Raw genomic sequence first — 24,676 nt, forward strand, 5'->3', positions numbered from 1 at the left:
TTTCCTAGGAAATTAGACGTCCTCAATTGTGCGATTTAATTGTATTCAGACTTTTTATTGTAAAATATTGCAAACATAATTAGTAATTAGATTTAATTAATATTATATTTAAACCTAATATAACTGTCTTAGCTATACAACTACGTTTATTTATAAACTTTTCCTGTTACATATGTAAATTGATTTTTCGTTAATTAATTCTAATGAATATATCAATTAAGTATAGTGTAAATATTTAAATTTATGCAAAATATCCTCTCAACCGAGACAATCAATCAGAATTCCGCCTGGACGACGATGGAACCGAAATACTTGGAACTGCATTAATTATTCAGATTAGTACATACTTAAGCTGACTGCCAGGAATACCTGTATGTTGGATAATTATTGAGATATGTAAATAAGTACGTATTTAAATAATTAATACGTAAACTGACTGCTCGGAACTCTATTACCTGTTAACCCACCTGTAATCTTGAGTACCTAGAAAACCAAAACAATACAAATCGCACCTGTTAACACTTATAAAAAAAATTATACCTACTGAAACGCTTACCTGATATGGAAAAGGTTAGTGAAACGGTCATTTGGACATACATATATATACATGTATATGTAGTGAAATACACATTTTTTCTCATTTTTGCAACCCCGTTTTAACCCACAAGTTAGAATACGTACATTTAAAAATATATATATATATATATCAAGTTTATTTGTATAACGTTTATTTGCAACATAACAAGATAAGTTTGGATTTTTCATATTAGTAATCTAATTACGAGATTTTTTCTACCCATTTTTCACCACAATTTGGAATATTTTATAAATTATGCACATATATGCACTCTAAATAATTTTTTGATGATATTGTTACCGGCGGAGGTACTATGCAACTCTACCGCTCCGGTAATAACTTATCACCGAAGGGTAACATATATACAGAGGCTAAATCCTGCTCCGTCCCCAATGTCAACGCTCAGGTAATAAAAATATTACCGATACCGGAGGCAATTTCTTACCCACAGAAGACAATTTGTTACTATAGTGTTACCACACGGTAGAATTGCATAGTATCTCCGCCGGTAACAATATTGTCAAAAAATTATTGAGAGTGTATGTCCAATATAATTTACATAACTTTACCAAATAAGTGCTTTTTACAAAATTATTCAAGTATGAAATTTTGTGCACCCTTCTTTCTTCACCAGTTGGAATATTTTCCAAAATTTGGTCAAATTTAATCCTACATGAATTGTTTACTCTTATTTTTTTCAGGAAGTATTTATGAATTGCTTAGAATGTGCGACTAATTTTATGTAATTTTATGCGAACATATAGCTAGTTTTTCTTCATTATCAATTCGTCAAGAAATGTGATTTATTTAATGACCCCGGAATGTACATTCAAGTCAAAAATTAGTTAAGGATTTCATAAAAACTAAAATTTCAAGGTGTGAATTTAAAATTCTACTAACATTTAAACTCTTAAATATTTAATAAAATAAATCCAATTTTACTCTTAATCTAATTGTTAGTTGAAGAAGTACAAACTCCTCTTTTAGACAATAACTTATAAAAAGTACTTCATTTCGTGACTAAGTAATTTTATGTTACTAAGCTTAATTTTTGTAAATACTTATTGCACTAGAGTAAAATCCAAATATGTAGATACAAACCGATACACTCAAAACAATTAGCATGACATTGTCATATAGACTAAAATTGGCCATTTACCGTCTTAATTATCTTATACATAAAATTAATCCTAAAAAATCCCATGACCAACTTATGTATCTGTTTTTGACATCTGTAACGCATGACAATTATAGAAATCCTAATTTGTAGATGGTTAAATTTTCTGGTCGATTTTGTAAAATAAAATTGTGTTAGAAAAAGACAAGTGAAAGTTGTCCAATATCCATTTTGCATTCAATACATTTATACTAATCTGTTTTTTATAAATATGTATATCTCTTTTTAGCTTGGGAGAATTTATTTTAAAAAAGTGCACAGATTTCGAATGACATCAAATTCTTAGCGAAATTTGTCGCGCAAAATGCACACAAAAGGTGCATATGTAGATCCAAATCTTGTCAAGATGTTGATAGACTCAGAGGCAAAGAATACCCGGGTTCTTCTCTCCCCCATTTCCTCCTCTTTCCCTCTCATGGATCAATAAATTAAGCTTCCTGTCAATAAATTACCATCTTTATAATGACATTTGTGGGATGTTCACTCTTAAAAATCATGTCAGTCTTTCAAAGGGCAACTTTAATTTCAGTTTTTTATTAAGCAAACTAAACAAAATCCTTAGTACATTTTCCTCCTTATCGAGTCCACATTACTCTGGATTTTGTATAGTTTACATCTAACACAATTCAGACTGAATTAACCTATTAAATGGGTGACATTATTTTTAAGAGTGTGCATACGTCGTCCCTCTCGGGATCGAGTTGTTGTTGCACCTACATATTCAGCTCCTCAACCCACAGGGGAGATCACCCTCCTCACCACCACCCGTTTAGCGACTAATTTGATGGAGAAAGTCGGAGAAAGTAGGGTTGTCATGACTTCACCCTCATTCTCTCCCTCTCTGCTCAATCTGTTTCATAATGCTAAACATATACATACATATGTATGCATTCATGCGTTTAATGTGTGCGTCGCATATAATCAAATTTCATGTAAACATTGAAACCTGTTCCAGGTCATAAAATCGGAGGTAAAAATGCTACCTAAGAAAATCTAAATTTGCTTGGTAAACCTTTAACGCAGTCATGCAAGGTAGAGATATTCGTTAAGGTTTCTTTCATGCAAAATAAATACATATCGTCATATGTATACAAATACAAAAATAAGGATAGAAATTTAAACACACGTGATTCTAATTCTATTTTGAGGAGAATTTAACCCCCTTTCTTCGACATATTCTCAGCCACAATTTCACAACTTTGTTTTGCATTGTGTTAAAACTCCTTACACACTTCTTACCTTGCATAATTGAAGCATGCAAAAATATCCGAGTGATAATTTATGTATGTAATTTTCACTGAACAGCTTCAACATAAAAATATTACCCACAAATTAAACATCTCACCGTCCCCGACCGTATTCTACTTTGAGTCGTTTTGGGACGGTGCAAAAGTCATGTGATCGATTTGAGTAGCTGTTAATGCATCTTATCGTCCGCATATTAATTATTTATAACATGCGGCTCATAAATAAGTCAAATAAATAAGTGTGGGTCAAAATTATCCTAAAATGCATCACATGCCTGATGCACGATCGCTTTCCAGTTTTACAGGTCAAAATCATTATGTTTCCCAGGTACATATCTCAACATCACTTCAGGTAGATGAATAATACGTTACCACCAAAAAATCTACCCAAAACTTTGCACTTATGCAGCATAACACAATCGGTCAAAAATCCAGTCGACCTTGATTCAACGTGAAGATAAACACGGACGATCCCTGCGTAAAGGATGGATTCAATTATTTCTGTCAGCCTATGACAGAATTTAACCCAGCACAAATCCCGTCAACAATTTATGCACGGCCCCCAACATGATTATTTATTGACTGCATGGATGTCTTCATTTATTTATTTAAACTAACCCGTTTTCAACATTTTAGTTGAAACTTGGGAACCGAGAAGTGATCATGATACTGAAATTTTTGTTTCTTCTGCCTCTCATAATTTTGGTGATATCTACCCAAATTTTGACCCCGTTGATCTATCGGTATTACGAATATTGGGATTACTACTTCGGACCTCCACCACCCGATGAAGTGTTCGACTTCATCGTGGGTATGTAAGATATACTCGTTAAAATGTATTATTACCGGCGGCGGTTATGCTAATAAGAACATTTTTATGCGCTTATCTTGGTGACTTTGTGCAACCGTATTGGGTGTTTATTCTTAGGATTAGGTACACCACGTGGTAATACATCCTATGACTATTTCGTAGATTATATGTAGTAATTGCAGTTTTATCTTGCAATAATTTTTGCGAAATTGCATACATGTGTAACACGGACCCTGCGATAACCGTGTGCTTAAAATTTGTACATTTAATATTTTATACTTACAAGTTTACAGACAGTTTTGACATAAATGCAACCTATGATACTTTAACGTGTAAATTGTGAACTTTTAGTAAAAATAAGTTCAAAAATATGGACTTGAAGAAATAGTTAATTCGGATTATGCAGAAATTAATTTTGACAAAAATACTAAATGAATTAGCAATTTTGTAGATCCATAGTTTTCTAGTTCAACGTAAAAGTATGTATGAGAATGTGCATTTATCTCAAGACTCATGAATTTATTTTAGAAATTTACATGTATCTGGGGACATTGAATAGAGGGGTAACGTGAGATTAAAAATCCGTGCCTCGTCAAGTATTCATCTTTGTAATCTTATTTAATCGCAGTGAATATGCCTTCGAAAAATGGTAACATACGTATCGTTGTAACTTTAATTAAAAAATCTGCCAATACAGATGCATCAATTCTTCTATGAACCAGAGTTGTACTAATTTGACTGTATTTTCTAGTGGGTGCCGGCTCAGCGGGGAGCGTGGTGGCGAACCGACTTTCTAAAAACAATAAAATTTTACTCCTCGAAGCGGGCGGAGATCCAAGTCCGTTCACTTCCATTCCTCTCCTCACTCCGGAGAATTTCATCCTTCCAGAAAATAGCTGGAACTATAAAACCGTCCCTCAGAAACTTTCCAATCAAGCGATGAAAGACAAGGTAAATAAAATTTGGAGAATTTTGACCACAAATCCCACATTAAATTTCTACACTTACATAACTACAGTTTGGTCATTTGAATTAGAGACTCTTTTTGCATTTTGCAATTTTTTCCAGGATAGCAACTAATTAAAATTAAAATTCGCGAAGAGCCATTCGTAGGTTAATGCAATGATTTATTTGATGACAAATGTATTTTTTGACTGGCATATAATTTGTGAATAGCTCTTTTTAGGTTTTTTAAAAATTTTTCTTAGTTACCAGAAAATTTTAAAATTTACCAAAAGAGTCTCTAATTCAAATGACCAAACTGTATTAACGTACATATTTAAACTTGACCTGTCTCTCCTCGACATGGCAAAGACAAATTTTGTGATTCTTTTTAAAATTCTTACTTTGATTTATTTATACATACATAGTATATTTTCATAAAAAACCAAACCCAATTTTTAGAAAAATCTGTTATGTATATATTAACCTCGTGTGTACATATGTAGGAATCTGCAGAATGCTGCATACATTAGTGGTTTTCTCGATCGTTCAAAAACCTGAACCTGCGAAAACGCTTCTTCATAATTATGCATTCTTCATGGTTTACGCACATATCGCTCTCCTAGAGAATAATACATACATATATATAATTTATGCATAATTGCCAATTTTCCCCAGGAAAGGCGTCGAAATTTTCATACGGTAGTTTTAAAAATATGTCATTCTTTCTTAATATGCATGACTGCATAATTTTACTTTGCAGAAATCTTTCTGGCCACGTGGACGAGCGCTTGGGGGGACGAGTAACCTAAACTACATGCTGTACATTCGCGGCAGTCCGTTCGACTACGACAATTGGGCCAACCTGACTAACGACTCGGGCTGGAACTACAATAATTTGCTGCCGTACTTTAAAAAATCGTTGGACTATAATGGAGCTTACAAAGAGAATGGTGAGGCAAAAAGAAGGCCTTGATAAATTACGAATTCTCAATAACTTATTTCACATTCGAGTAAAAATTTAAGCACTTTTCCTGCACAAATTTTCATGAATTTTTTGCACAAAACTTTATGCAGAGTTATTTATGCAAAATTTTGCAAAATTGTAAAGATCATCCACTATCGAGTTGGACTGCCCCGTAAAGGCGCGCTAGGCGGGAACACAGCGAAATTATTTTTCGAGATAATTGTTTTTGAGTAGACCAACTTATAAGCTTTCCATTGATATATGTCACCAATTATCCAGTCATGGCTAAAACTCGAAAAACTTGGGTTGAAAGGCAAGAGTTTGGAAAAAGAGTGATTAAGTTTCATAAAAATAGAGCAAACAGTGATTCCAAAACTACGTGGCAATTTTTCAAACAAGAAGGTATTCCTAAATCCAGCGTCTACTATCACCTAAAAAAGTACGGGGAATCCAGTGACGTCAAATTCAAAGTCCCTACTGGTCGACCTGTAAAGCTAGCGACGACAAGAGTCAAAAATCGGATAAAAAAAATCATCCATCAACGACAACGGCTGCAGCGGCAAATAAGGTCAAAATTTCAAAAAGCTATCTGAGCAAAATCAAAGTCCATAAACTAGGGATTAAAGCCAGGACAAAAAAACCGGCACCAAATTACAAAGCAACACAAAAGGAAAGGATTCAAGCGTGCTGCAAGAAGTTGTTGAAGAAGATTCGGGGAAAAGTGGTCATCATGGACGATGAGACCTACGCCACCGTCGACCCTTCAAATCTTCCCGGAAGGCATTTTTACCATTCCTCGGACCCCTCTGACGTAAAATATGAAGACAAAATCCGGAAGAAAGACAAATTCCCAAAAAAATATCTAATTTGGCAATGCATCTCCAGCGCCGGCCATGTTTCCGATCCCGTCATTTTGGAGGGTACTGTAAACCAGGAGGTTTATCTTAAGTCATGCATTCAGGGGGGATTGGAATCGTTTATTAACAAATATCATAAAAACGACAAAGTTTTGTTTTGGCCTGACCTCGCAACTTCTCATTACGCCAAAAAGGTCACGGACTACCTAAATTGGAAAAATATTGAATTTGTGCCAAAAAATGAAAACCCACCAAATGTTCCTCAACTGCGACCAATTGAGAAGTTCTGGGCGCTGACTAAATCCAAATATTCTAAACTTTCAGAAACCCCAGACACCTTTAGAAAATTTAAGAACAGATGGAAGAAAATCAGCTTGGAAGTAGGTGCAGTCTATGGGCGAAATTTAATGCGAAATCGGAAGAAGAAAATACAATCTGTAGCAGATGGCGGAATTGAATCATTAAAATTTTAACTGTATGGCAATCCAGACACTTTGGTAATAAACATATGCAGTTTTTTTGAAATTACATTAACTGTGTAAAAAGTTCTGAGCATTTTATTTCGTCAGTCCAGCTCGATAGTGGATCCTCTTTATGTATAAACATAACACTCTAAAATATTTTATTACCACGCTGGAAACATATATGACTCTACCGTGCTGGTAGATACTACTATTACTGCACAGTAACAACCCAATGTTGGCATGAAACTAAATACAGCCTTGCCGCGGTGGTGGAGAATTGTGACTCCCAACTTAACCAGGCTGGTAGTGTTTGCTACAACTTGGTGGAAGAAATGGTAGTAAAGCGTGACCATACTACCGGTAATACCTAATGTTACCCCACAGGCGGTAATACGAGGTATTAAGAATTTATTACCGGATTTTTTAGAGTGTATAGTTCATGTTCAGTGTGTGTAAAAGTTCGGCAGAAAAAAAAACTATTATTATCTGGAGAATTGAGAATTATTTAAAAAAAAGATTATGAAAAATATAATATGCATCGTGTTTTTATAAATAACAGCACAATTCGACACACTTTTTTTCTGTTCGGGCATGTTCCAGTTTCGAATAAGACCTTTCTCTCAACCGTGAACATTACACGTGAAGTGGTCCACAATGACTTAAATGTTTCTGTTTTGTTTACAGAAAAACACTACGGCCAAACGCCCTACGGGTATTTGCACGTCGAGCGGAAACGGTATGAGTCCCCACTCGCAAAATATTTTATGGATGCCGTCCATGAACTCGGTTACAAAGAAGTTGACACGAATGGAGGGCAGCAAGTTGGTAAAACTGCTCAATAATAATGCATCTAAACATTTGGTAAAAAACGACTTTGTTAAAAATTGGCAGGGTTCGGTGATGCCGAAGTCACGCAAAAACATGGAAGTAGGCACAGCACGTGGAAAGCTTTTCTGGAAAATTTCCAGCACCGCAAAAACTTGGTTATTTCTCGATACTCGATTGCAACAAAGGTAATCTTATTTGTTACATTTTCCCCGGTACAAATTGAATTCTACACAATTTGTGTCCCACTAGATTAAACTGGACTCTAACAATCGGGCCGAGGGCGTTTTTTATATGCGACATGGAAAGAAACGTTTTGCCAGAGCGAGTAAAGAGGTCATAATTTGCGAGGGTTCTGTCGACTCGCCAAAACTGCTTATGCTTTCTGGAATAGGGCCAAAGGCACACTTAAATTCTGTAAAGGTACTTTATCACAATTTGCACCGTATTGATGATAGCGTATCCTTGCCACGCGGTAGAGTCACAAACGTATTACCACCGGATGGTGATAGTCCAGTCGTACAAATTCTGAGATTGGAAAAATATTTAAATGTCTTACAATCGCTAACTGTAACCTCTGAATTTAAGAAATAACTCAAATTTAGCAATAATCTTGCTAGATAAAACCTAAAGTTGACCTCCCAGTCGGGCAGAATTTAAAGGATCACATCACCACGAGTCTCTTCCCATTTCTTATCAACGATACAATATCGACAGTTCCAACTAGAGATTTCGGCCTTCGCACTATTCTCGATTACGTTGTCAACGGGTATGGTAAGCTTGTTTCACACATTTACATATTTAGGTATACGTGTTTAAACAGATATTTACATAAATCATATCATAAATAAAATATTCATGAAGTAGAATAAGTACTTATAAAAACATTCATAAAAATAATGTTATCGGTCAAAAAGTAAAGGCACTCTGCATTTTACGTGAAATCCAGTGTAAATTTTGATCTTATCAAGTTAACGTCTCCTTGGATATACATTCTATCGTTTACTTAATATATAATTCAGACTCTAGTTACTTTTTATTACAGTATTTTTAAGAATGTAACAACTTGTGATAACTAATTAGGCCCACTCACCTCACCTGGAGGCATTCTCGCCCAAGGGTTTATTTCAAGTAGCCAAATCCCCAACAAAAGCTGGCCGGATCTTCAAGTCTACTTTATGGGATTTGGATTCTACCCAGAATTTATGTCTGATTACTCAAAAACCACGTTGTACAATGAAACATTGACTTCTCGCTATATGGAATCCCTCGATGGAAAAGAACTGGACGCATTTGGTCTGATCATCACCCTCGTCCGACCAAAAAGTGTGGGTCAAATTCAACTGAAGGACAAAAATTGGGAAACCCCACCCTTAATTGACCCGAAGTATTTGGAAAACCCACAAGACGTTAAAGCCCTCGTGGAAGGTGACAAAATCAAATTTTTTTGACGTAACCAGATCCTCGCAAAATAATTTGTTTGCTTTTCAAGGGTTAAAATTTACCCTGAAGGTCTCCGAGGAAACGGAATCATTTAAAAGACTTGACGCGAAATTTGTCGACTTGCCAAACTTTCCGGGATGTGAGTCATTCCCTGCTAGAAGCGATTCGTATTTTGCGTGCTACATCCGACATACTGCATTCACATTGTATCACCCGGTTAGTCAAATAAAATTATTATTATGTTTATTGTTTCTTCCTTCAGTTACATAATTTTTGTGAAAGGTGGGTACTTGCCGAATGGGACCGCGGGACGATTCAAAATCAGTCGTTGACTCGAAGTTAAGGTATGGATACATATTTATATGTATACAAACAGGCATGCCGATGATGTGAGTTTGGAGCTATTACTTGCATGCTAATATAATACTTTCCACGATAATCTTTCATTGCAAAATTTGTCCTTGTTTTACAACGTATCATTGGTCAATGCATAAATTATTCTCTGTATTAAATACTTATCTATTATAATAATTTGTCTAATTTCGTAGGGTGTTGAAGACTCAAAATCTTCGAGTGATAGATTTATCAATCGCGCCTGAAATTGTGAATGGCAACACGAACGCACCTGCCATCATGATTGGTGAGAAAGGAGCCGATTTAGTACGGGAATACTGGTCACAACAATATCTTATTTCTTATCGTGATGACGCATTCCTTCGTAATGGGTATCTGCAGTGTTATTATTCTAAACATGTGTAAGGTGTAACGCAATATTTGCCAAAATAAATATTAATCATATTATATTTTTCAAAAACTGTACAGCGGTTTTGCAAATGTCCATCAGAAGCACTTGGTGAAATTTGTTGCTAAAAATGGGTATTTAGTTTTATCAAAAACCTCAATTTTCTAGTATGATGCATAAATACACCATCAAATAGTTCAACATATAGTAAAACTAATCATTACAATATTCTTTTACATTTACATAAGAATTTGTCGCTTGCCTTATTCATATCTGTAATTGACATAGGTATGTACTTCACTTAATGTGGAAAGTACTCAAATTAACATTTGCTTGAGTGACGCTCATGCAAATATGCAAATATTTGACGTGAATACGCCCAATTCCATAATGCTCAAATACACTTTTACTTTCCTCATTGAACATAAATGCCAATAAATCAAAGCGTGTGTGGAGGACGTGTAAGTACTTCTTACCCGGGTTTTCTGGTCAAATCGTTCGACACTACCGATAACCATGGTCACCCGGAGCATAAGGTGAACTTTCTTAATCTAACCTATTTATCTATGTACCTCATGTGCTCCACTTCTCAATCTGCCAACACTATCCATTACACGCTATTATCTGTTTCTAAGCAAATTAACAAAAATGGTCTCATACAGTTGTTCAAAGTTATTAAGTTTTGGAAAATTGGGTGTCTTCATTTTCATGGTAAGAGCATAACTGACCACTGGCCAACTACGTGTTGACTAACATGACAAATTTCATTTTTAGCTGCAACACCTAAAATTCGGGGGATGGGCTTGGATTTTCTTTTTCGCTATTATCTTTGCCGATTTCTCGGCTCATGCTTCCGCCAGCGCGGTGTTAATCAACTCATACACGTGGGACTATGTAATAAATAGCAAAAAATTAAAATAATTGCCGTAATTATGCTTTATATATCTTTTTATTTCACTGGTTTTATAGGAATTGAGGAAAAGGATGGATAAAGTTTGGGTCGGAATTCAAATTATTCTCTTTTTGGATGAAGTCATTTTGTGGTGGATCATGTACACTCTGGAGTCAAAAGTCCCATTTGAAGTTTATGAGGCCATTACCATGGTGATCTTGGTTGCTGTCTCAGTTTACGAGGTGTGTGATTTGATCACTTCTGTTAGAGCTATCCAGGCAGAACTGGAGGGGGCTTAAACTATGTCAAGTATGCCAAAGGGTTTATCCATGACAATTGTATGAAACTTATATCATGGAACACCGACAATAACTATGGCAACTGTACAACATTAATGAAACTAATCAACACGTACTTCACTGCCATAAATTAAATATATGACAGCCAATACTTATTTCACGCTGTGAGTTTCAATGTATAATACTCATTTAGATTATAAAATATATGTATTACAAATATAATGTCTAAACTTCTGAAATTGACGATTAAACCCTACCAACTGGCAAACAATGTTTTAAAATCAAGGTTAAAAAGGATATGATTTTCGTCTGTACGCCCCCAGGTATAATATCCTCCATCATTTTTTACCCTGCAAACTATTCATCAACAATTATTTTTGACATCTGTAGCAACAATTAAATTTTCAATTATAATTAATAAGAAATTGAATGAAGTTTACTTAATTAATTATCCATAAAATGCAATTCAATTAATGTAATTAATTTGCTTACCATAGAGATAATTGTTAATGAAATATCATAAATAGTTCGTTTTTCTTATTTCAATTATACTATCCAGTTATTTATTAATGAATAAATCAATGAATCAATATATTTCATGAGTTACATCAAAATGTAATGTGATAAATTTTCAATTACAACCAAATAATGCACAAGTTTAGGCACATTTTGTGTTTACAATAGCCGGCCCAGCTTCATCATACTCGGCCCTCGAGATCCACATGTTTTTGAAAGTCTCCAACGAACCAAGAATTGATCCTCCAATCCAGGCAGAATATTTACGCTCCTCTGGAGCCTTTATCCTGACTTTCATAGATTTCGGTGCCAATTCCACGATCTCGTTCTTGAGACGGTCAGCAAATCCGGGCAACATTGACGTACCTCCAGACAATATAATATGCTGGTACAACTCCTATACAAAAATGGCAAAGTTTAGTTATAAACGTAAACGCCATTCATCATAAAATACCCAACTACTAAACTACCTTTCGGATATCAGGGTCGCACTTTAGCACCGAGTTATAAACCATTTCTTGAATTCCACCAACTGACAGTCCCAACAAACCAGGCTTGAAAAGCGATTCAGATGTGCGGAATCTTTCCTCCCCAATGGTTATGAGTTCACCATCTGGAAGTTCGTACGGCTTCTCAAGCGAGCTTGTCGACATTCTGGTTTCCTGATCAAAATCAACCGCAATATAACATAAACGTTCTTTAAGATCTCGAGCGATTTCTCTTTTCCCGATTGAGCTAAAGTACGAGTATCCATTCTCAGTGAGCATCCTCGCTAAGTAATCCGTCAAATCGCGGCCCGCAAAGTCGGATCGATGCATTGCATGGGTAACTGCATACCCATCGTATACAGGGACTGCTTGTGTGACTCCGTCACCACAATCTAGTACAATACCATTCGTTCGGCCAGCCGCGTAGACAGAAAGCACTCCTTGATTCGATAAGTAAATTGCTCTGTATAAAAATGAAGTCAAAGACGAATCCATTAGAGATTGTTTCATATAGCAGAACCAAAATTTTGTTTTATATTGGCTGTAAACATAAACTTTAAATTTTAAAAGTTTCAGCGTTTCAACTTATGCAAATCAGCAAATGCGTAGATTGATATACTAGCAAGCTTGCAAAAACCTATTCAACTGTCGATTACCCCTACATATATTTACTTACGGTAAATTAAATGTCTCAAACATTATTTGTGTCAACTTCTCACGATTGATCTTGGGATTCTTAGCAGCCTCGGTAAGGAGGACGGGATGCTCATCGGAAGCCACGCGGAGCTCATTTTCAAACGTGTAACTCCATATTGTCTCCATATCATCCTATCCAAAAATATGTAACATTCCTCAATGCACAATTTTCATCAAGCAAAATGTCCTAAATGTCAAAGTGTCCATCACAAAGAATTCGCACTTACCCAATTTGTCACAACTCCATGCTCAATTGGATACTTTAAAGTCAACATTCCCCTCTTCGCTTGAGCTTCATCCCCCACGTATTCTGTGCAAGTTAGAAAAGAATTTAGCTTTAATAATTAAGATCCAAGCAGAACCTCAATTCTTTCTCTCTGGATGATTATCTACATAGACTTTATTAAAATCATCTTTCACTTTCATGGCAATTTATGTAGCTAGTTCTCTTAAAAATAATTGTATTCTTTTCAAAACTAAATCCACTCTAGCAAGTAAGGAAGATCACGCAGATTCCTGGGTAATCGTTACTCCTCGTTAAGTTTAAAGTTGACATGTTTTAATCACTTTATAACTCATACTGTATCTTTATGCAAAAGAGTGGCCTTATTTCTGCGAGTGTCAATATTACAAAAAGAACTCCCTTAAGGATTTAACAGACTTGAAAGAAAATACATAACTGCAAACTTTTGCCTAGTGACTTCCAAACACTATGACCAAATAATCCAAATAATCAGTCAAACCTGCCGCACTGGATCCCTAAAAACATCGGAGAACCCAAATGATTAATATTTCTTCAAGTTACATAGACAATTCCTGATCTCCCATGAACACCCACCTGATGACGTGGTCGGCCAACAATAGTTGGAAATACGGCTCGTGGAGCGTCGTCTCCAGCAAATCCAGCCTTACACATTCCAGACCCATTGTCAATGACGACCGCGTCAACGTCAGTGTCACCCATTAAACCTGATTTGAAACTTGTTTAAATATTTTAAAGCCGAAAAATTCAAACAAATCAACTTATTAAAAATTATTGGTCTTGCTTCACTTCCAGCAAATAAATTGTGCCAAATCGCAACCACAGTTCAGTTAAAATTGAGCAAGACACAGGCTTTATCTTTATTTGCATTACGGTTTATCAGTATTTATTCATGCAAATTATGAAAGTTTAAACCAACCATTTATCATAATCATGACAGTAAATGCGTCTCTGGAAATTCTCTTATCTACGTTGTAATTGATGGTATATGGGACCACAGTTATGTGATCCTGTAGCATTACACTCTTAAAAATAATGATGTGACTTTGTAGCCACTACACATTTAAAAATTATGTTACCCTCTAGATAAATAACTGTGCTCCTAATTCCATGTTGGGTGAACCATAGTTTACTCTGGTTTGGGATATATGTATCATATACCAAATCCGGAGTATTGTAAACTTGATAAAGTGCAAAGCCTACTCCGAATCATACCTATATATATATATGTAATATGCAATTAAGACTCCAATTATTCTATATATTAGGGTTACACTATTTTTAAGAGTGAGACGCGTTTGAAGGAAAGCAGCAATTTTTATTACAAGGTAAATATATTTACCCATGTGCATAGATATGTATATTTTCTGCATTAAGCATGATTAAGGTAAACTACATGGACTAGATAAGCGTATCAAAAAATCAATTTCACTATCTTTTTCAAGGGAAATTTTGTGTTATAATTCTGAAGGGATTAAGCAACTCTAACACTTAGATTTTTGTCACACCTTTAAAGTCCATCGAAGGTCGGGCTCATCCGTCCCTAAGGAAAAAATTGGTAACCAGAAAGACTTACTATGCAGCTCCAAGTGAAAGGTTGCTTCATGCTTTTTGTAAGCTACGTAGATTGTTCTGGGTAAGCTCACAATGCTTATCCGCAATTTAGTTCAGATAATATCGATAATATGCATTTACGTAAATGTCTACGTGGTCATATGTACCATACATACAGATAACGGAGACTAACCTATTTATTACAGGTATTAAGATTCTCAGGGTGCATACTTATGTACATGCCAATCCTCCAACATGTATTATTACCAATTTACGCCAATGAATAATTTTAATTCTCACGAACTTAACATGGAGAAATATGTAAATATATGACAGCATTAAAAAAATATAAACCTGACCTGATTTGTGGGTGGAAACAGTACTGATTGGAGTCTACCAACAGCTTTGAACGGAAGAGGGGTAGTTTTACAAAATTTTTAACGGATACATATATAATTATCTATTTAGGTACATACTTATAATTATCACAAATTGTACACAATTAGCTAGAATTTACTTTTCATCGGGTATAATTATTATTAAGTATGCAAAAAAATAATGCTTGTCAATTACGGAACGCATTCACTGGAAATCGGCACGATTTATTATCCGATTTACTCAAAACTAGAAAAGTTTGCACAGTATTTCAGAATGATTCTGAAATATTAAATCTTATTTATTGGTATTTCTTTCTATCAAATTTATTTTTCAAAATTTTAACACGTGCTACTGAACTAATTTTCGTTTTCGTATTTCTCTCACTGCATATTTTCGTGTAAGCGAGGTAACCAATAAATGTCCCGGACTTACAAATGTCAATAGAATCATGAAGCAGAAGGTATAAATTGCCTACAAACATATATATTTTTTAATTAAGCATCATTTCTGTAAAATTTGGAAACTCATCAATAAAAATAATCTTACCCGAACGTAAGACTCTTCAGATTTGAATAACCACAAATATTGCGGGTACTGAAGAAGACCAACGATGGAAATTATGGTGTAGGAAATTTCCATCAGTCGGTTGAAATGCTCCGGATAGAAACTTAATATAAATACAAAACATTGAAGTAAGTAAATTTGTAAGTATTCATATAACAGATCAAAAAATATTTGAAAATTCAAAATTCGCCCAGTAAATGTTTTAAAATTGGAAAAAATACTCATTCCATATTCATTGATTCATAAATAATTTGAAAATCAATATTCATTGTTCATTTTCTTTTCATTTCATCTTAAGTTTCCCTTCTTGCAACGATTTCTTAATACATTTATTAAGTACTTGCTACAAAATGTTGAATAAAATTATTCACTCATTCTTCATTAATGAATATGAAGAATAAACTAAATATTTATTCAATAGGTACGTTTAAAAATTTTGAACAAATTATTAAGCAATTATCCAATCATTATTTTTGGTGAACGAATGAATAATATATTCATTGAATAAGACAACGTAAACAGTTAGGCTTAAGTTCATTTTTTACAAACTGGTTACCATAATTGGACGTACGAGTACAAACTCGCGATCGAAATCGGTCTCACAATTGAGATCAGAACGATTGAATCGTACACTGCGTTTGGCGAGTAGGATATTTTGCAAATATAAACCGCTAAGGTCAATGCACTCGCTAATGTCAGGACAAAAACGGATGAGCGAAATTTTGCCGCCAACCTTTCGATAGGGTCCTCCTCTGAAAATAGAATTATGTGCCCAAAAATAATTTCGTAAGGAACTGACAAATAAATTTGAATATTTTACTCTTTAAGGCTTACCCTCACGCTAGGAGGAGAAGTTGGAGTTGGGGCAGTCTTCCCAGTTTCATCCTTCTCTTCATCCTTCTCGCTTGGACGAGTGCGGGCCACCCGAAGATTACTCCAGTCACCGGAGTCCGGTGACAGTAAGCGATTCAAAAAATCCGATCCCGATGAAAACTATTCTCTTCCAGAGGTGCATTTTGGTGGATTCAAGATGATTCTTCAGTACAATTTTACATATTTTTGTATAACTTTAAGTAAACATGGTTACACATGCCAAATTTTTGTTTTGGGTGTCTTTGCAAAATGTATTAAAATTGCAGACAATGTTTGCGAGCGAGATCACGTACACGATTCCAGTCACAAATCATGATTAATAATCATAACTGATAGTCATGCCCCATTCATTTCGGTCTACGTATTGAATTATGTAATCTCCTGGTAAATTAATCAGATTAAGTAAATATGACAATGATACATATGTAAACCCAGTTCGTGCTCCAGTTGTCATTTAAAAAAATTACCATCTATACTCAGGGACTGTGCAAAAAGGATGTGATCGATTTGAGAGGGATAAGGATCAAGGCATCTTATCCTTCCCACGTTAATTATATCATGGGACGTACAGCCCCAAACACGGGGAGGGGTAGTGCCAAAATTTCCCGAAAATTGATCACATGCTTTATGTATGTACGGCCCCCACAGCAGGGATTGAAACCCATACTATTTGTCGACGCTGTTAGTTATACAGATAAGCATTCTTTAAATAACGTGTGAAATATTCGAATCACATTTTGTATAAAATTGAAGTGTCCTGCCCAATTTTTAAAACATTGTGCATCATTTGGGAAACAAAATATGCTGATAATCGGGCAATATTAATTAGACAAACTAACATTTTTTTTCTATCTGATCGCATTATCTTGTATACATATTTATTTCCAAGCTGATATTTAGTAACTATATATTTTAAAATGGTAATTCTTCGAATAAATGTATATGGCTCGTATTTTACAAATTTACTGCCCCCACCTCGCGATTCGAGAGGAATAACATAAAAACATAGAGAATTTTGCAGTAAAATGAAATGGGGTAGCAGAAAGACGAATAGAATGCATGTAGATGCTTCGCTTTCGATCGTGCGTAAGTCAATGTCATCAATTTGCTGAGGTAGAGGTAAGCCCTATCCTATTATTCAGTAAGTTATAACATTGGTCACACGTATTTACTTACGAGTGATTACAAGAATTCGAAAATGGAGCACATCCTTAACCCATGATCCATTCATTTGTACATATATGTTGCTGAATCACAAGTGATATAATATTCTAGTGAAGACTAAAGGATTTGCCCTTGCAGCAGAACAATAGGTTGGTAGGATAACGGTCTCGGATACACTTTATCGATGAACGTTTTTTTCGTTTGCGTTTCCCCTTTATTTTTCTATTCTTAGTCACCTGATCATGCAAGAAATTATAAGATTTTTCAAGAAACTATATTAGCCTTACGCACGCTTTACAAATAAAATCATATTCATACTTATACCCCTCAATTATTACAGCTACAAATGCAAAACCTAACAGTCCCCCACATACAATAAAAACTGTCCTGATTCGCCCATCAATCGCAATTTTTGAAACTATTTGACCCGTATCGTTTGCCACCCGTCTGTGCGACAAGGTTCTCAGAAATTCTTCTCTTAATCTTAAATAAATCCCTGATGCAACAAATGCTTGAAAATTTCTGTGCACAACAGATACACCACTGGACGTAGTACTTCCTGCCACTTGTTGAAATAACCAGCCATTTCTCGCCGGTATCCAGCTAGTACTCCCAACGTGAAATTTCTTGGATGGATAGCTTCGACTTAAGAAATCCCTCTCAGCCCAAACCATCTCAGTGGGCGCCATATAAGCACTTTTTTCTTTGCAATTTATAATATCCTTCTCGACTAAGGCTTGTAATTCAGGTTCAGAATAGTTGTGTCTTTTAGGGTTGTACCCTTTCGGGAGCACGCTGTGAACGGGGTCTGTGAGAAGCAATTCTAGTACGTCTCCTCTGGTTAAATTTTCAAAGGTCATATTGTTTGGGATGTCGTAATGAATTAGCTGCTTGTAGGTGTTTGCGTACGCAGTATACCCTTGATACGATCCAATACCGTCTGAACCACGAAAAGAGGCGGAAAATATGCTGTAACACCTATTAGAGGCATACTAATTTTTGAACGGCGGCGTTAGACAAAAGAATTCACTTAAACACGTATCTAAATTGCCCCAATATGCAATATATCTATCGAATGGCACCTTTTTAAGAAAATTGGAAATGCTGTCTTCGACATAGTTATCAACTATGTGCCGATTTTCACATATAAGATCTTCAGCCACTTCTGGTCGTACTGATTCAAGTGGTGCGTTAAGTTCTGTCACGATGAGGCCACTATAACAGTTTATGACCAAAACAGCAACCGGTCCCCATACACTGAATATGATACGGTAAAATAACTGATTTTCAATTACGCGCGGAATACAGGTAAAATCGTCAAATAGCAAGGAAATAAACGAAAATGACACTGAAAACAAGACTCGTCCATGCTTAATGTACGTGTAGGCAATGAAGATAATGCAAGTAATTACCAAACTAATTCCCAACCCGAGCCATAGGTTCATTTTGAACGGAGCAATGTAGAAGTCAAAACTTAGATACTCTTCTGAATAGCAAGTTAGAAATTTATCTCCAATTATATTAGCTAATTCTCGATCAACACCAGTACCAAACCCGTAATGAATTTCCACAAAGATATGTGGGCCAGAATAATTTATAGATATTGTCGAATTGGTTCCTGTCGTTACTACAGCAACCGCCATATAGAAATCTATAGGATGGGGGGAATCAAGATCGAATGGATTCATGTCAGGTCTTGGTATTTGTTTCACAGTCTTAAATTTGACTTCACTCGACCAAAAAGTGGCATCCCATGTTTTCGGCGGACCTCTGAGCTTCCCATAATCTAGCAGTGTACTTTGATCGTCTAAAGTTTTACAGGTATAATCCTCGACACTGGACACCTTCACAATTCCTCTTACGTAGATCTGAACGTCTTCATGAGATACATGGACAATGAAAAAGTGTCCGCAATCGTTGACCAAATGAAACCTCGGCAATAAGTTCAGTATCTCAAATCTTGTTGGAACGATGTTATACACGTTTATGAGCGAATGAATAAAATTCCAGCGATGTCTCTCAATTTTATTGTGATCGCAAAGCGTGCAAAGAAATCCGTACTGATGGGCAGACACAAGTTTCCAATTTTCAATGTGTACATGTTGCTCGTCTTGTATTGGTATAAGTGACTTTGCAATCCAGATGCTTATTTTCGTCGGACCAGGGCGACCTTTCATAACATCGAAGACAAATGTGAGGGAAATATTTGTAGAGTTGAAACTTCCGAAGGACTATGAATGACTAATAAATTGACTGTTGTCATAGGAGTAAAGTGACCCTGAATGAAGGAAAAGAATCCTGATGGAATTCCGTCGTGTATCACCTGAACGTCTGAAGTTTCAGCAAGTTCCAGAAAATTTGATGGTAAGAGGACATCATACTTTAAACGGATATCTTGACACCAAACAATGTATTGGCTAATAAAGGATATGAAAATTAAAACGACTGTCATTTTGGACAATTTTTACAGCAATCAGTATAATTCATATACTTAAAATTTATGTAGTGATTTTTTATTCGATCTATGTAAATTTCAGAATGCGATGCAGATTAGTTAAAGTCCCGTCTTGGAAGGACATGCACTCATAGCTTGCTGAGTTTTATCTAGATCGTCCTATAGGTCATAATTTGTGGAATACGTATTGAATTCCCTATAAGGAATAACATATACATATTGCTGAATAATAAATGTATTTATCGCCAAATGGATATGACAAAGATCTCGTTTATAAAATCCCATAGTTATCCTTTTATTCATTCACTCTGAAGCATTTTGATAAAATTTTGTCAAAAAATGCTAACATATTGTGACAATGAAAAAATTTTAATCCATTTTTTCTAAAATTTTGTAAAAAGAAGTATTAGCATTTGTAGCTCGTAGTGATAAAAGGACAAAATCTTCACTTTGATCTGATCAAGCTGAAATTTGGTAGGGGAGAGGAAAATGACTTTGGGTGATGGAAAATGAAGTGAAATCGGAGAATTCTCCAATTAAAGCGACCCTGTAGGATCACCTACACTGATTTTTCGACATCGTTCGATCTAGATAGTTGAAGCTTTGAACCGGGATGGTCAATGACTTAGAATGAAATGCGATGAAGAAAATCTTAATCAGGAATGACCCTGTTGGCTCGCCCACGCCGATTTTTTAAAGTCTTTTAAAGATCCGGGTTAAAAATTGATATACTGTTTGTTAATGGCTTTGAACGGAAAAAATACGAAGTGAAATTGAAAAATATATTATCTCGAGCAACCAAACAATCCACACTGTAATTCACACTGATTTTTCAAAATTCAACTGAAATTTGAAACGGGATTGGGTAATGACCTCGGATGGTATAGTTTGAAGTGAAGCTACCCTGCTGGCTCATCCATACTGATTTTTCGGAATCATCCGATCGCGCTCAAATTTTGCAAAGGGGTTGCAATTGAGCTATAATAAACCACCACCTTCTGGAGTGCACACCTCGTTGAGATCAAAGAATGATTATGAAATTGTATATGGTAGATAATAACTGTGTAGGCGGGTCAGCGAAGCCGTCGCCATTACATAGAACATATCTTGGTTTAGTCAATAATTAACTACACCGTCTTATCGAGGCCGGTCCTTGGACAGGCTTATGAACTAGTCAATAAATATTAGATTTCTGTGAAAATACTTAGAATCCAACCCAACCTCCAACTAATGGTATTTGCCTAATTAAAATTTTATTCGTGCATTACTTTAGCCAACAAACTCACAAACTCGCGAAAACTTCACCGATTTAGCTCCTTGCGTGATACACGCTTTTATCAGACACTTCTAAGCCAAATGAAGACGTCTCTGATCGTTGCGTGTTTGCCAAGTCATCCACGATAGTCTTCTGCGAAGTCAGAATTTTAATTATTGACGATATGCATGATCTTTAATTAGCCACGAAGCGAGATAGAAAGGCATAAATTGTATGCCATACTTTATTTCAGCTACGAGCGGCACCCAAAGCCACCGCTTCCCCCCCCCTTGGGGCTACCCCCCTTCCAAGGTGCACACCTCACACTCTTTGAGTGGACCCGTCAGGTGGACGATTTGCTGCATCAAAACCAAGATTGTACTTAACTTGTCATGTCGCACAGGTTTGTTATTTTTGACACAAAACCATTGCTTTTCCAACGAGTCTTGTGTGACGAGGTCAAGAGTAATGTTATTGTCAAGGTATTCGATGTGTGCGTGTCTCTCGATTACTGTGGTAAAACTTTCGATCGACTAGAAATTTTGAACATATGTATCCAGAAAATATGCATGAGAGATCGAGTTTGAGGATGAGGTCACATTTTGAACCTTACAAGCTCTTTCATAGCAACAAAGAAACGATCGAATTATTTATAACCCTTCCTCGGGCTACATACATATATAAGGCTGCAATGCAGGTTTTAACCGTGTTATTGTGCAATGCATATGATGTGGTATTACATTGTACAAACAAACAAATACAACCTGTCGGTCAATGCTACATACGTCTCGCCACTCTGACACAGTCACAACTAATACAATAATGTTATAACATTCCAATGGTCAGATTCGACAAAAACCAACAAAAATTCCAAGAGCAGAAATGATCCCTCAAGATGAAGGTTACAGAAAGAATTGAAATAATTGTTTTCATGGTGACTAAATATATTTAAAATGTATTTAAAATACATTTTAAAATGTATGTAAAGTTTTTTTTAAAACCAAAATGGCTGAGCATCTTTAACTGAGGACTATTTAATCCTGAATGGTCCTTGTCTGAACCAAAATGAAGACTTGCCTCATTTTATAGCCGGTTAAAGGAAGAATGTCATGTAAAAACGGGGGCCACCTCACGTAAGCAAATCAGGTTCAGTGTACTTAAAGTACTTGTACTGGTCTACATGTGTATGTATAATGTGGGTACATGTGTTTGTATATCTGTCTAACTATCTTGTCAGTGTGCAACTATTTATTTACAAACAATAATGCATACTTCAATGACGTCAAACGACTAGACAAACTGCACTTACTAAATACTCTGCACAATAGAAATTTAAATGTAGCCAGGCATGTGTTCAAATACATATTTAAATATATGAACCGGTATTAGTTTGACGTCATTGACCGCAGAAGCGCAGCTCAAACAAGGTGATTTTATCTCCGAATAATTAAATTCACGAAACTTTAATCTTTCACGTGTTAATACATATAAATCCATTCTCTGCTTCCTAAATACATATGCCGTAATGCCCACTCTTAGGCATCTGGTATTAAATCATTACCGGACCAATTTCATTTTATTGAGTGTACAATTAAATAAGTTATAAGTTAAAGTTTACGTTAAAAAAATATCAATGTGTACACATGTAAAAAAAATTAACAGTATCATAAAAAAAATATGTAAATATGTAAATATGTCATTCAGTTTCTTTGAGATCTTCTACATCTTTTCCACATGGCTCCTTCCATTTTCCCTATAAGTGGGACACAAATTTACATAATTGGCAATTGCCTCATAAATTATAATTTTTTTTTAATTTTAAAAAAATATTTATTTATATATTTACCTACCTTTGAGACAAGCAGCTCAAACTTTTCCGTTGTAAAACTCACATCCCACTTCATCGTGTCAGCTTTAACCTGCATTTCGTAAAAACATTTGCCCACTTTCGGAGAAAAGTTTCCCAGCACGGCCATCGATTTATGAAGATTGTTTCCTTTTCCGTAAATAAATTTGCGACAAACCTTAAAAAAGGGACAAATTTCGATAATTAAAATTTTAAATCTATTTTTTTAACTGTATAAACAGATTTTTCATAATAGGTTTTTTAAAATTTTATTTCTCTCCATTCTCCCAATAATTGCGCCATAACATTTTCCCTGTACACATTTTCTGATAAATTTCCCAATATAAATTTCCGAGTACCTTCCCAATTTATTTCCCAACCAAACACAGTATGGTTTAAATGTCAGGTTACAATAGAAATTTATTCAATAGGAAAAATTCGTAAATTTCCATTAGTTACGGAATTGGGATTGAGATTCTTATTAATTTTTATCAGAACTTATCGAACACTGATGACAAAATTCTTAAAATATTGAATTTCAGAGGCAAAATTTCAGTAACTAATGAAGATTTTCGAATTTTCCTCATTGAATAATTTTCCATTGTAACCTGACATTTAACCCACCCTGTATACTACTTAAAATTCTATTTAAAACATACCAAAATGGGTTCATAATGTGATCCAATTCCCCCTATAAGTGCTCCCCTCGGCACGGTGCCCTTGTTCCCGTCAAACTCGATCCAGTCGTATAGCACGTCCTCCATTTTAAGAAGAATCTCATAATTTTCTGTGAAAGCCCTCACTCCCGTTCCGCCGTTGGCTAATGTTGGATTTCCGGAAATGTAGCACGTCTCGTTAAACAACTCGCCAGGAATTATACTCACTTGACCCAACTTGGCCCGACAGATGTGCGTCGGCTGCAAATTTCGCGACTTATTCTCCACCCAACCACCTTCAAAACGATCGTGGATATCCGTACCATGCCCCCACAAACCCTTGACGAGCTGAGAGTTTAAAAAAGTGTCGGGATTGATGAGAATCGCCAGTGAGAGATGACCACTTAGGACGAAATTTACGAGAAAAATTGACTGAAAAAGTGTCGATTTGATCGTGTAAAAAAATATTTTCTTAGGAAATTTACTATTTTTTAAAATTTAGCACAAAGTAGATCTCCCTGTGTGATGCTGAATGAAAACATGCATCGTTTTATGTAGCTGAATTTCATGCAAACAATGCCAGAACGGTCACGTAAGCGATTTTGTGCAAACTGGTGAAGTATTTAGAACTCGTATGCAGATGTGACAGGCTATGTATGCAAATTTGTGCAAAGATATGGCTCCTATCTTTTCAATGTTTACAGCTACAAAGCGTACCAAGTGCAA

The 24,676-nt window shown here is 35.5% G+C and overlaps 3 protein-coding genes and 1 long non-coding RNA gene across 4 annotated transcripts; 1 reads left to right on the top strand and 3 right to left on the bottom strand.

The window, feature by feature from the left end:
• The first annotated feature begins 3,628 nt into the window (after positions 1-3,628).
• LOC110859648 (glucose dehydrogenase [FAD, quinone]) lies at positions 3,629-10,124 on the top strand. The gene is made up of 11 exons (XM_022108616.2): positions 3,629-3,812; positions 4,564-4,763; positions 5,518-5,707; positions 7,727-7,867; positions 7,934-8,055; positions 8,120-8,290; positions 8,488-8,641; positions 8,951-9,295; positions 9,360-9,526; positions 9,593-9,654; positions 9,859-10,124. Exons 1-11 carry the CDS (start codon positions 3,665-3,667, stop codon positions 10,067-10,069), a joined length of 1,911 nt encoding a protein of 636 aa, XP_021964308.1. The 5' UTR covers positions 3,629-3,664; the 3' UTR covers positions 10,070-10,124.
• A 1,646-nt stretch (positions 10,125-11,770) lies between these two features.
• On the bottom strand, positions 11,771-14,037 carry LOC110859709 (actin). The gene is made up of 6 exons (XM_022108681.2): positions 13,782-14,037; positions 13,687-13,702; positions 13,171-13,253; positions 12,924-13,075; positions 12,230-12,710; positions 11,771-12,156 (listed from the first exon to the last, which is right to left on the bottom strand). The coding sequence occupies exons 1-6, from the start codon at positions 13,905-13,907 to the stop codon at positions 11,902-11,904; spliced, it is 1,113 nt and encodes a 370-aa protein (XP_021964373.1). The 5' UTR covers positions 13,908-14,037; the 3' UTR covers positions 11,771-11,901.
• A 1,321-nt stretch (positions 14,038-15,358) lies between these two features.
• LOC110859710 lies at positions 15,359-16,868 on the bottom strand. Its single transcript, XR_002548891.2, has 4 exons — positions 16,536-16,868; positions 16,258-16,453; positions 15,684-15,804; positions 15,359-15,608 (listed from the first exon to the last, which is right to left on the bottom strand). It is a non-coding gene; the product is annotated as an uncharacterized LOC110859710 (long non-coding RNA).
• Positions 16,869-23,078: 6,210 nt separating this feature from the next.
• Positions 23,079-24,462, bottom strand: LOC118438879. The gene is made up of 3 exons (XM_035859695.1): positions 23,954-24,462; positions 23,299-23,472; positions 23,079-23,201 (listed from the first exon to the last, which is right to left on the bottom strand). Exons 1-3 carry the CDS (start codon positions 24,056-24,058, stop codon positions 23,145-23,147), a joined length of 336 nt encoding a protein of 111 aa, XP_035715588.1. The 5' UTR covers positions 24,059-24,462; the 3' UTR covers positions 23,079-23,144.
• Positions 24,463-24,676: the final 214 nt, after the last annotated feature.

This window comes from Folsomia candida, unplaced genomic scaffold (genome assembly GCF_002217175.1).
Source record: "Folsomia candida strain VU population unplaced genomic scaffold, ASM221717v1 Fcan01_Sc027, whole genome shotgun sequence".
Taxonomy (NCBI): domain Eukaryota; kingdom Metazoa; phylum Arthropoda; class Collembola; order Entomobryomorpha; family Isotomidae; genus Folsomia; species Folsomia candida.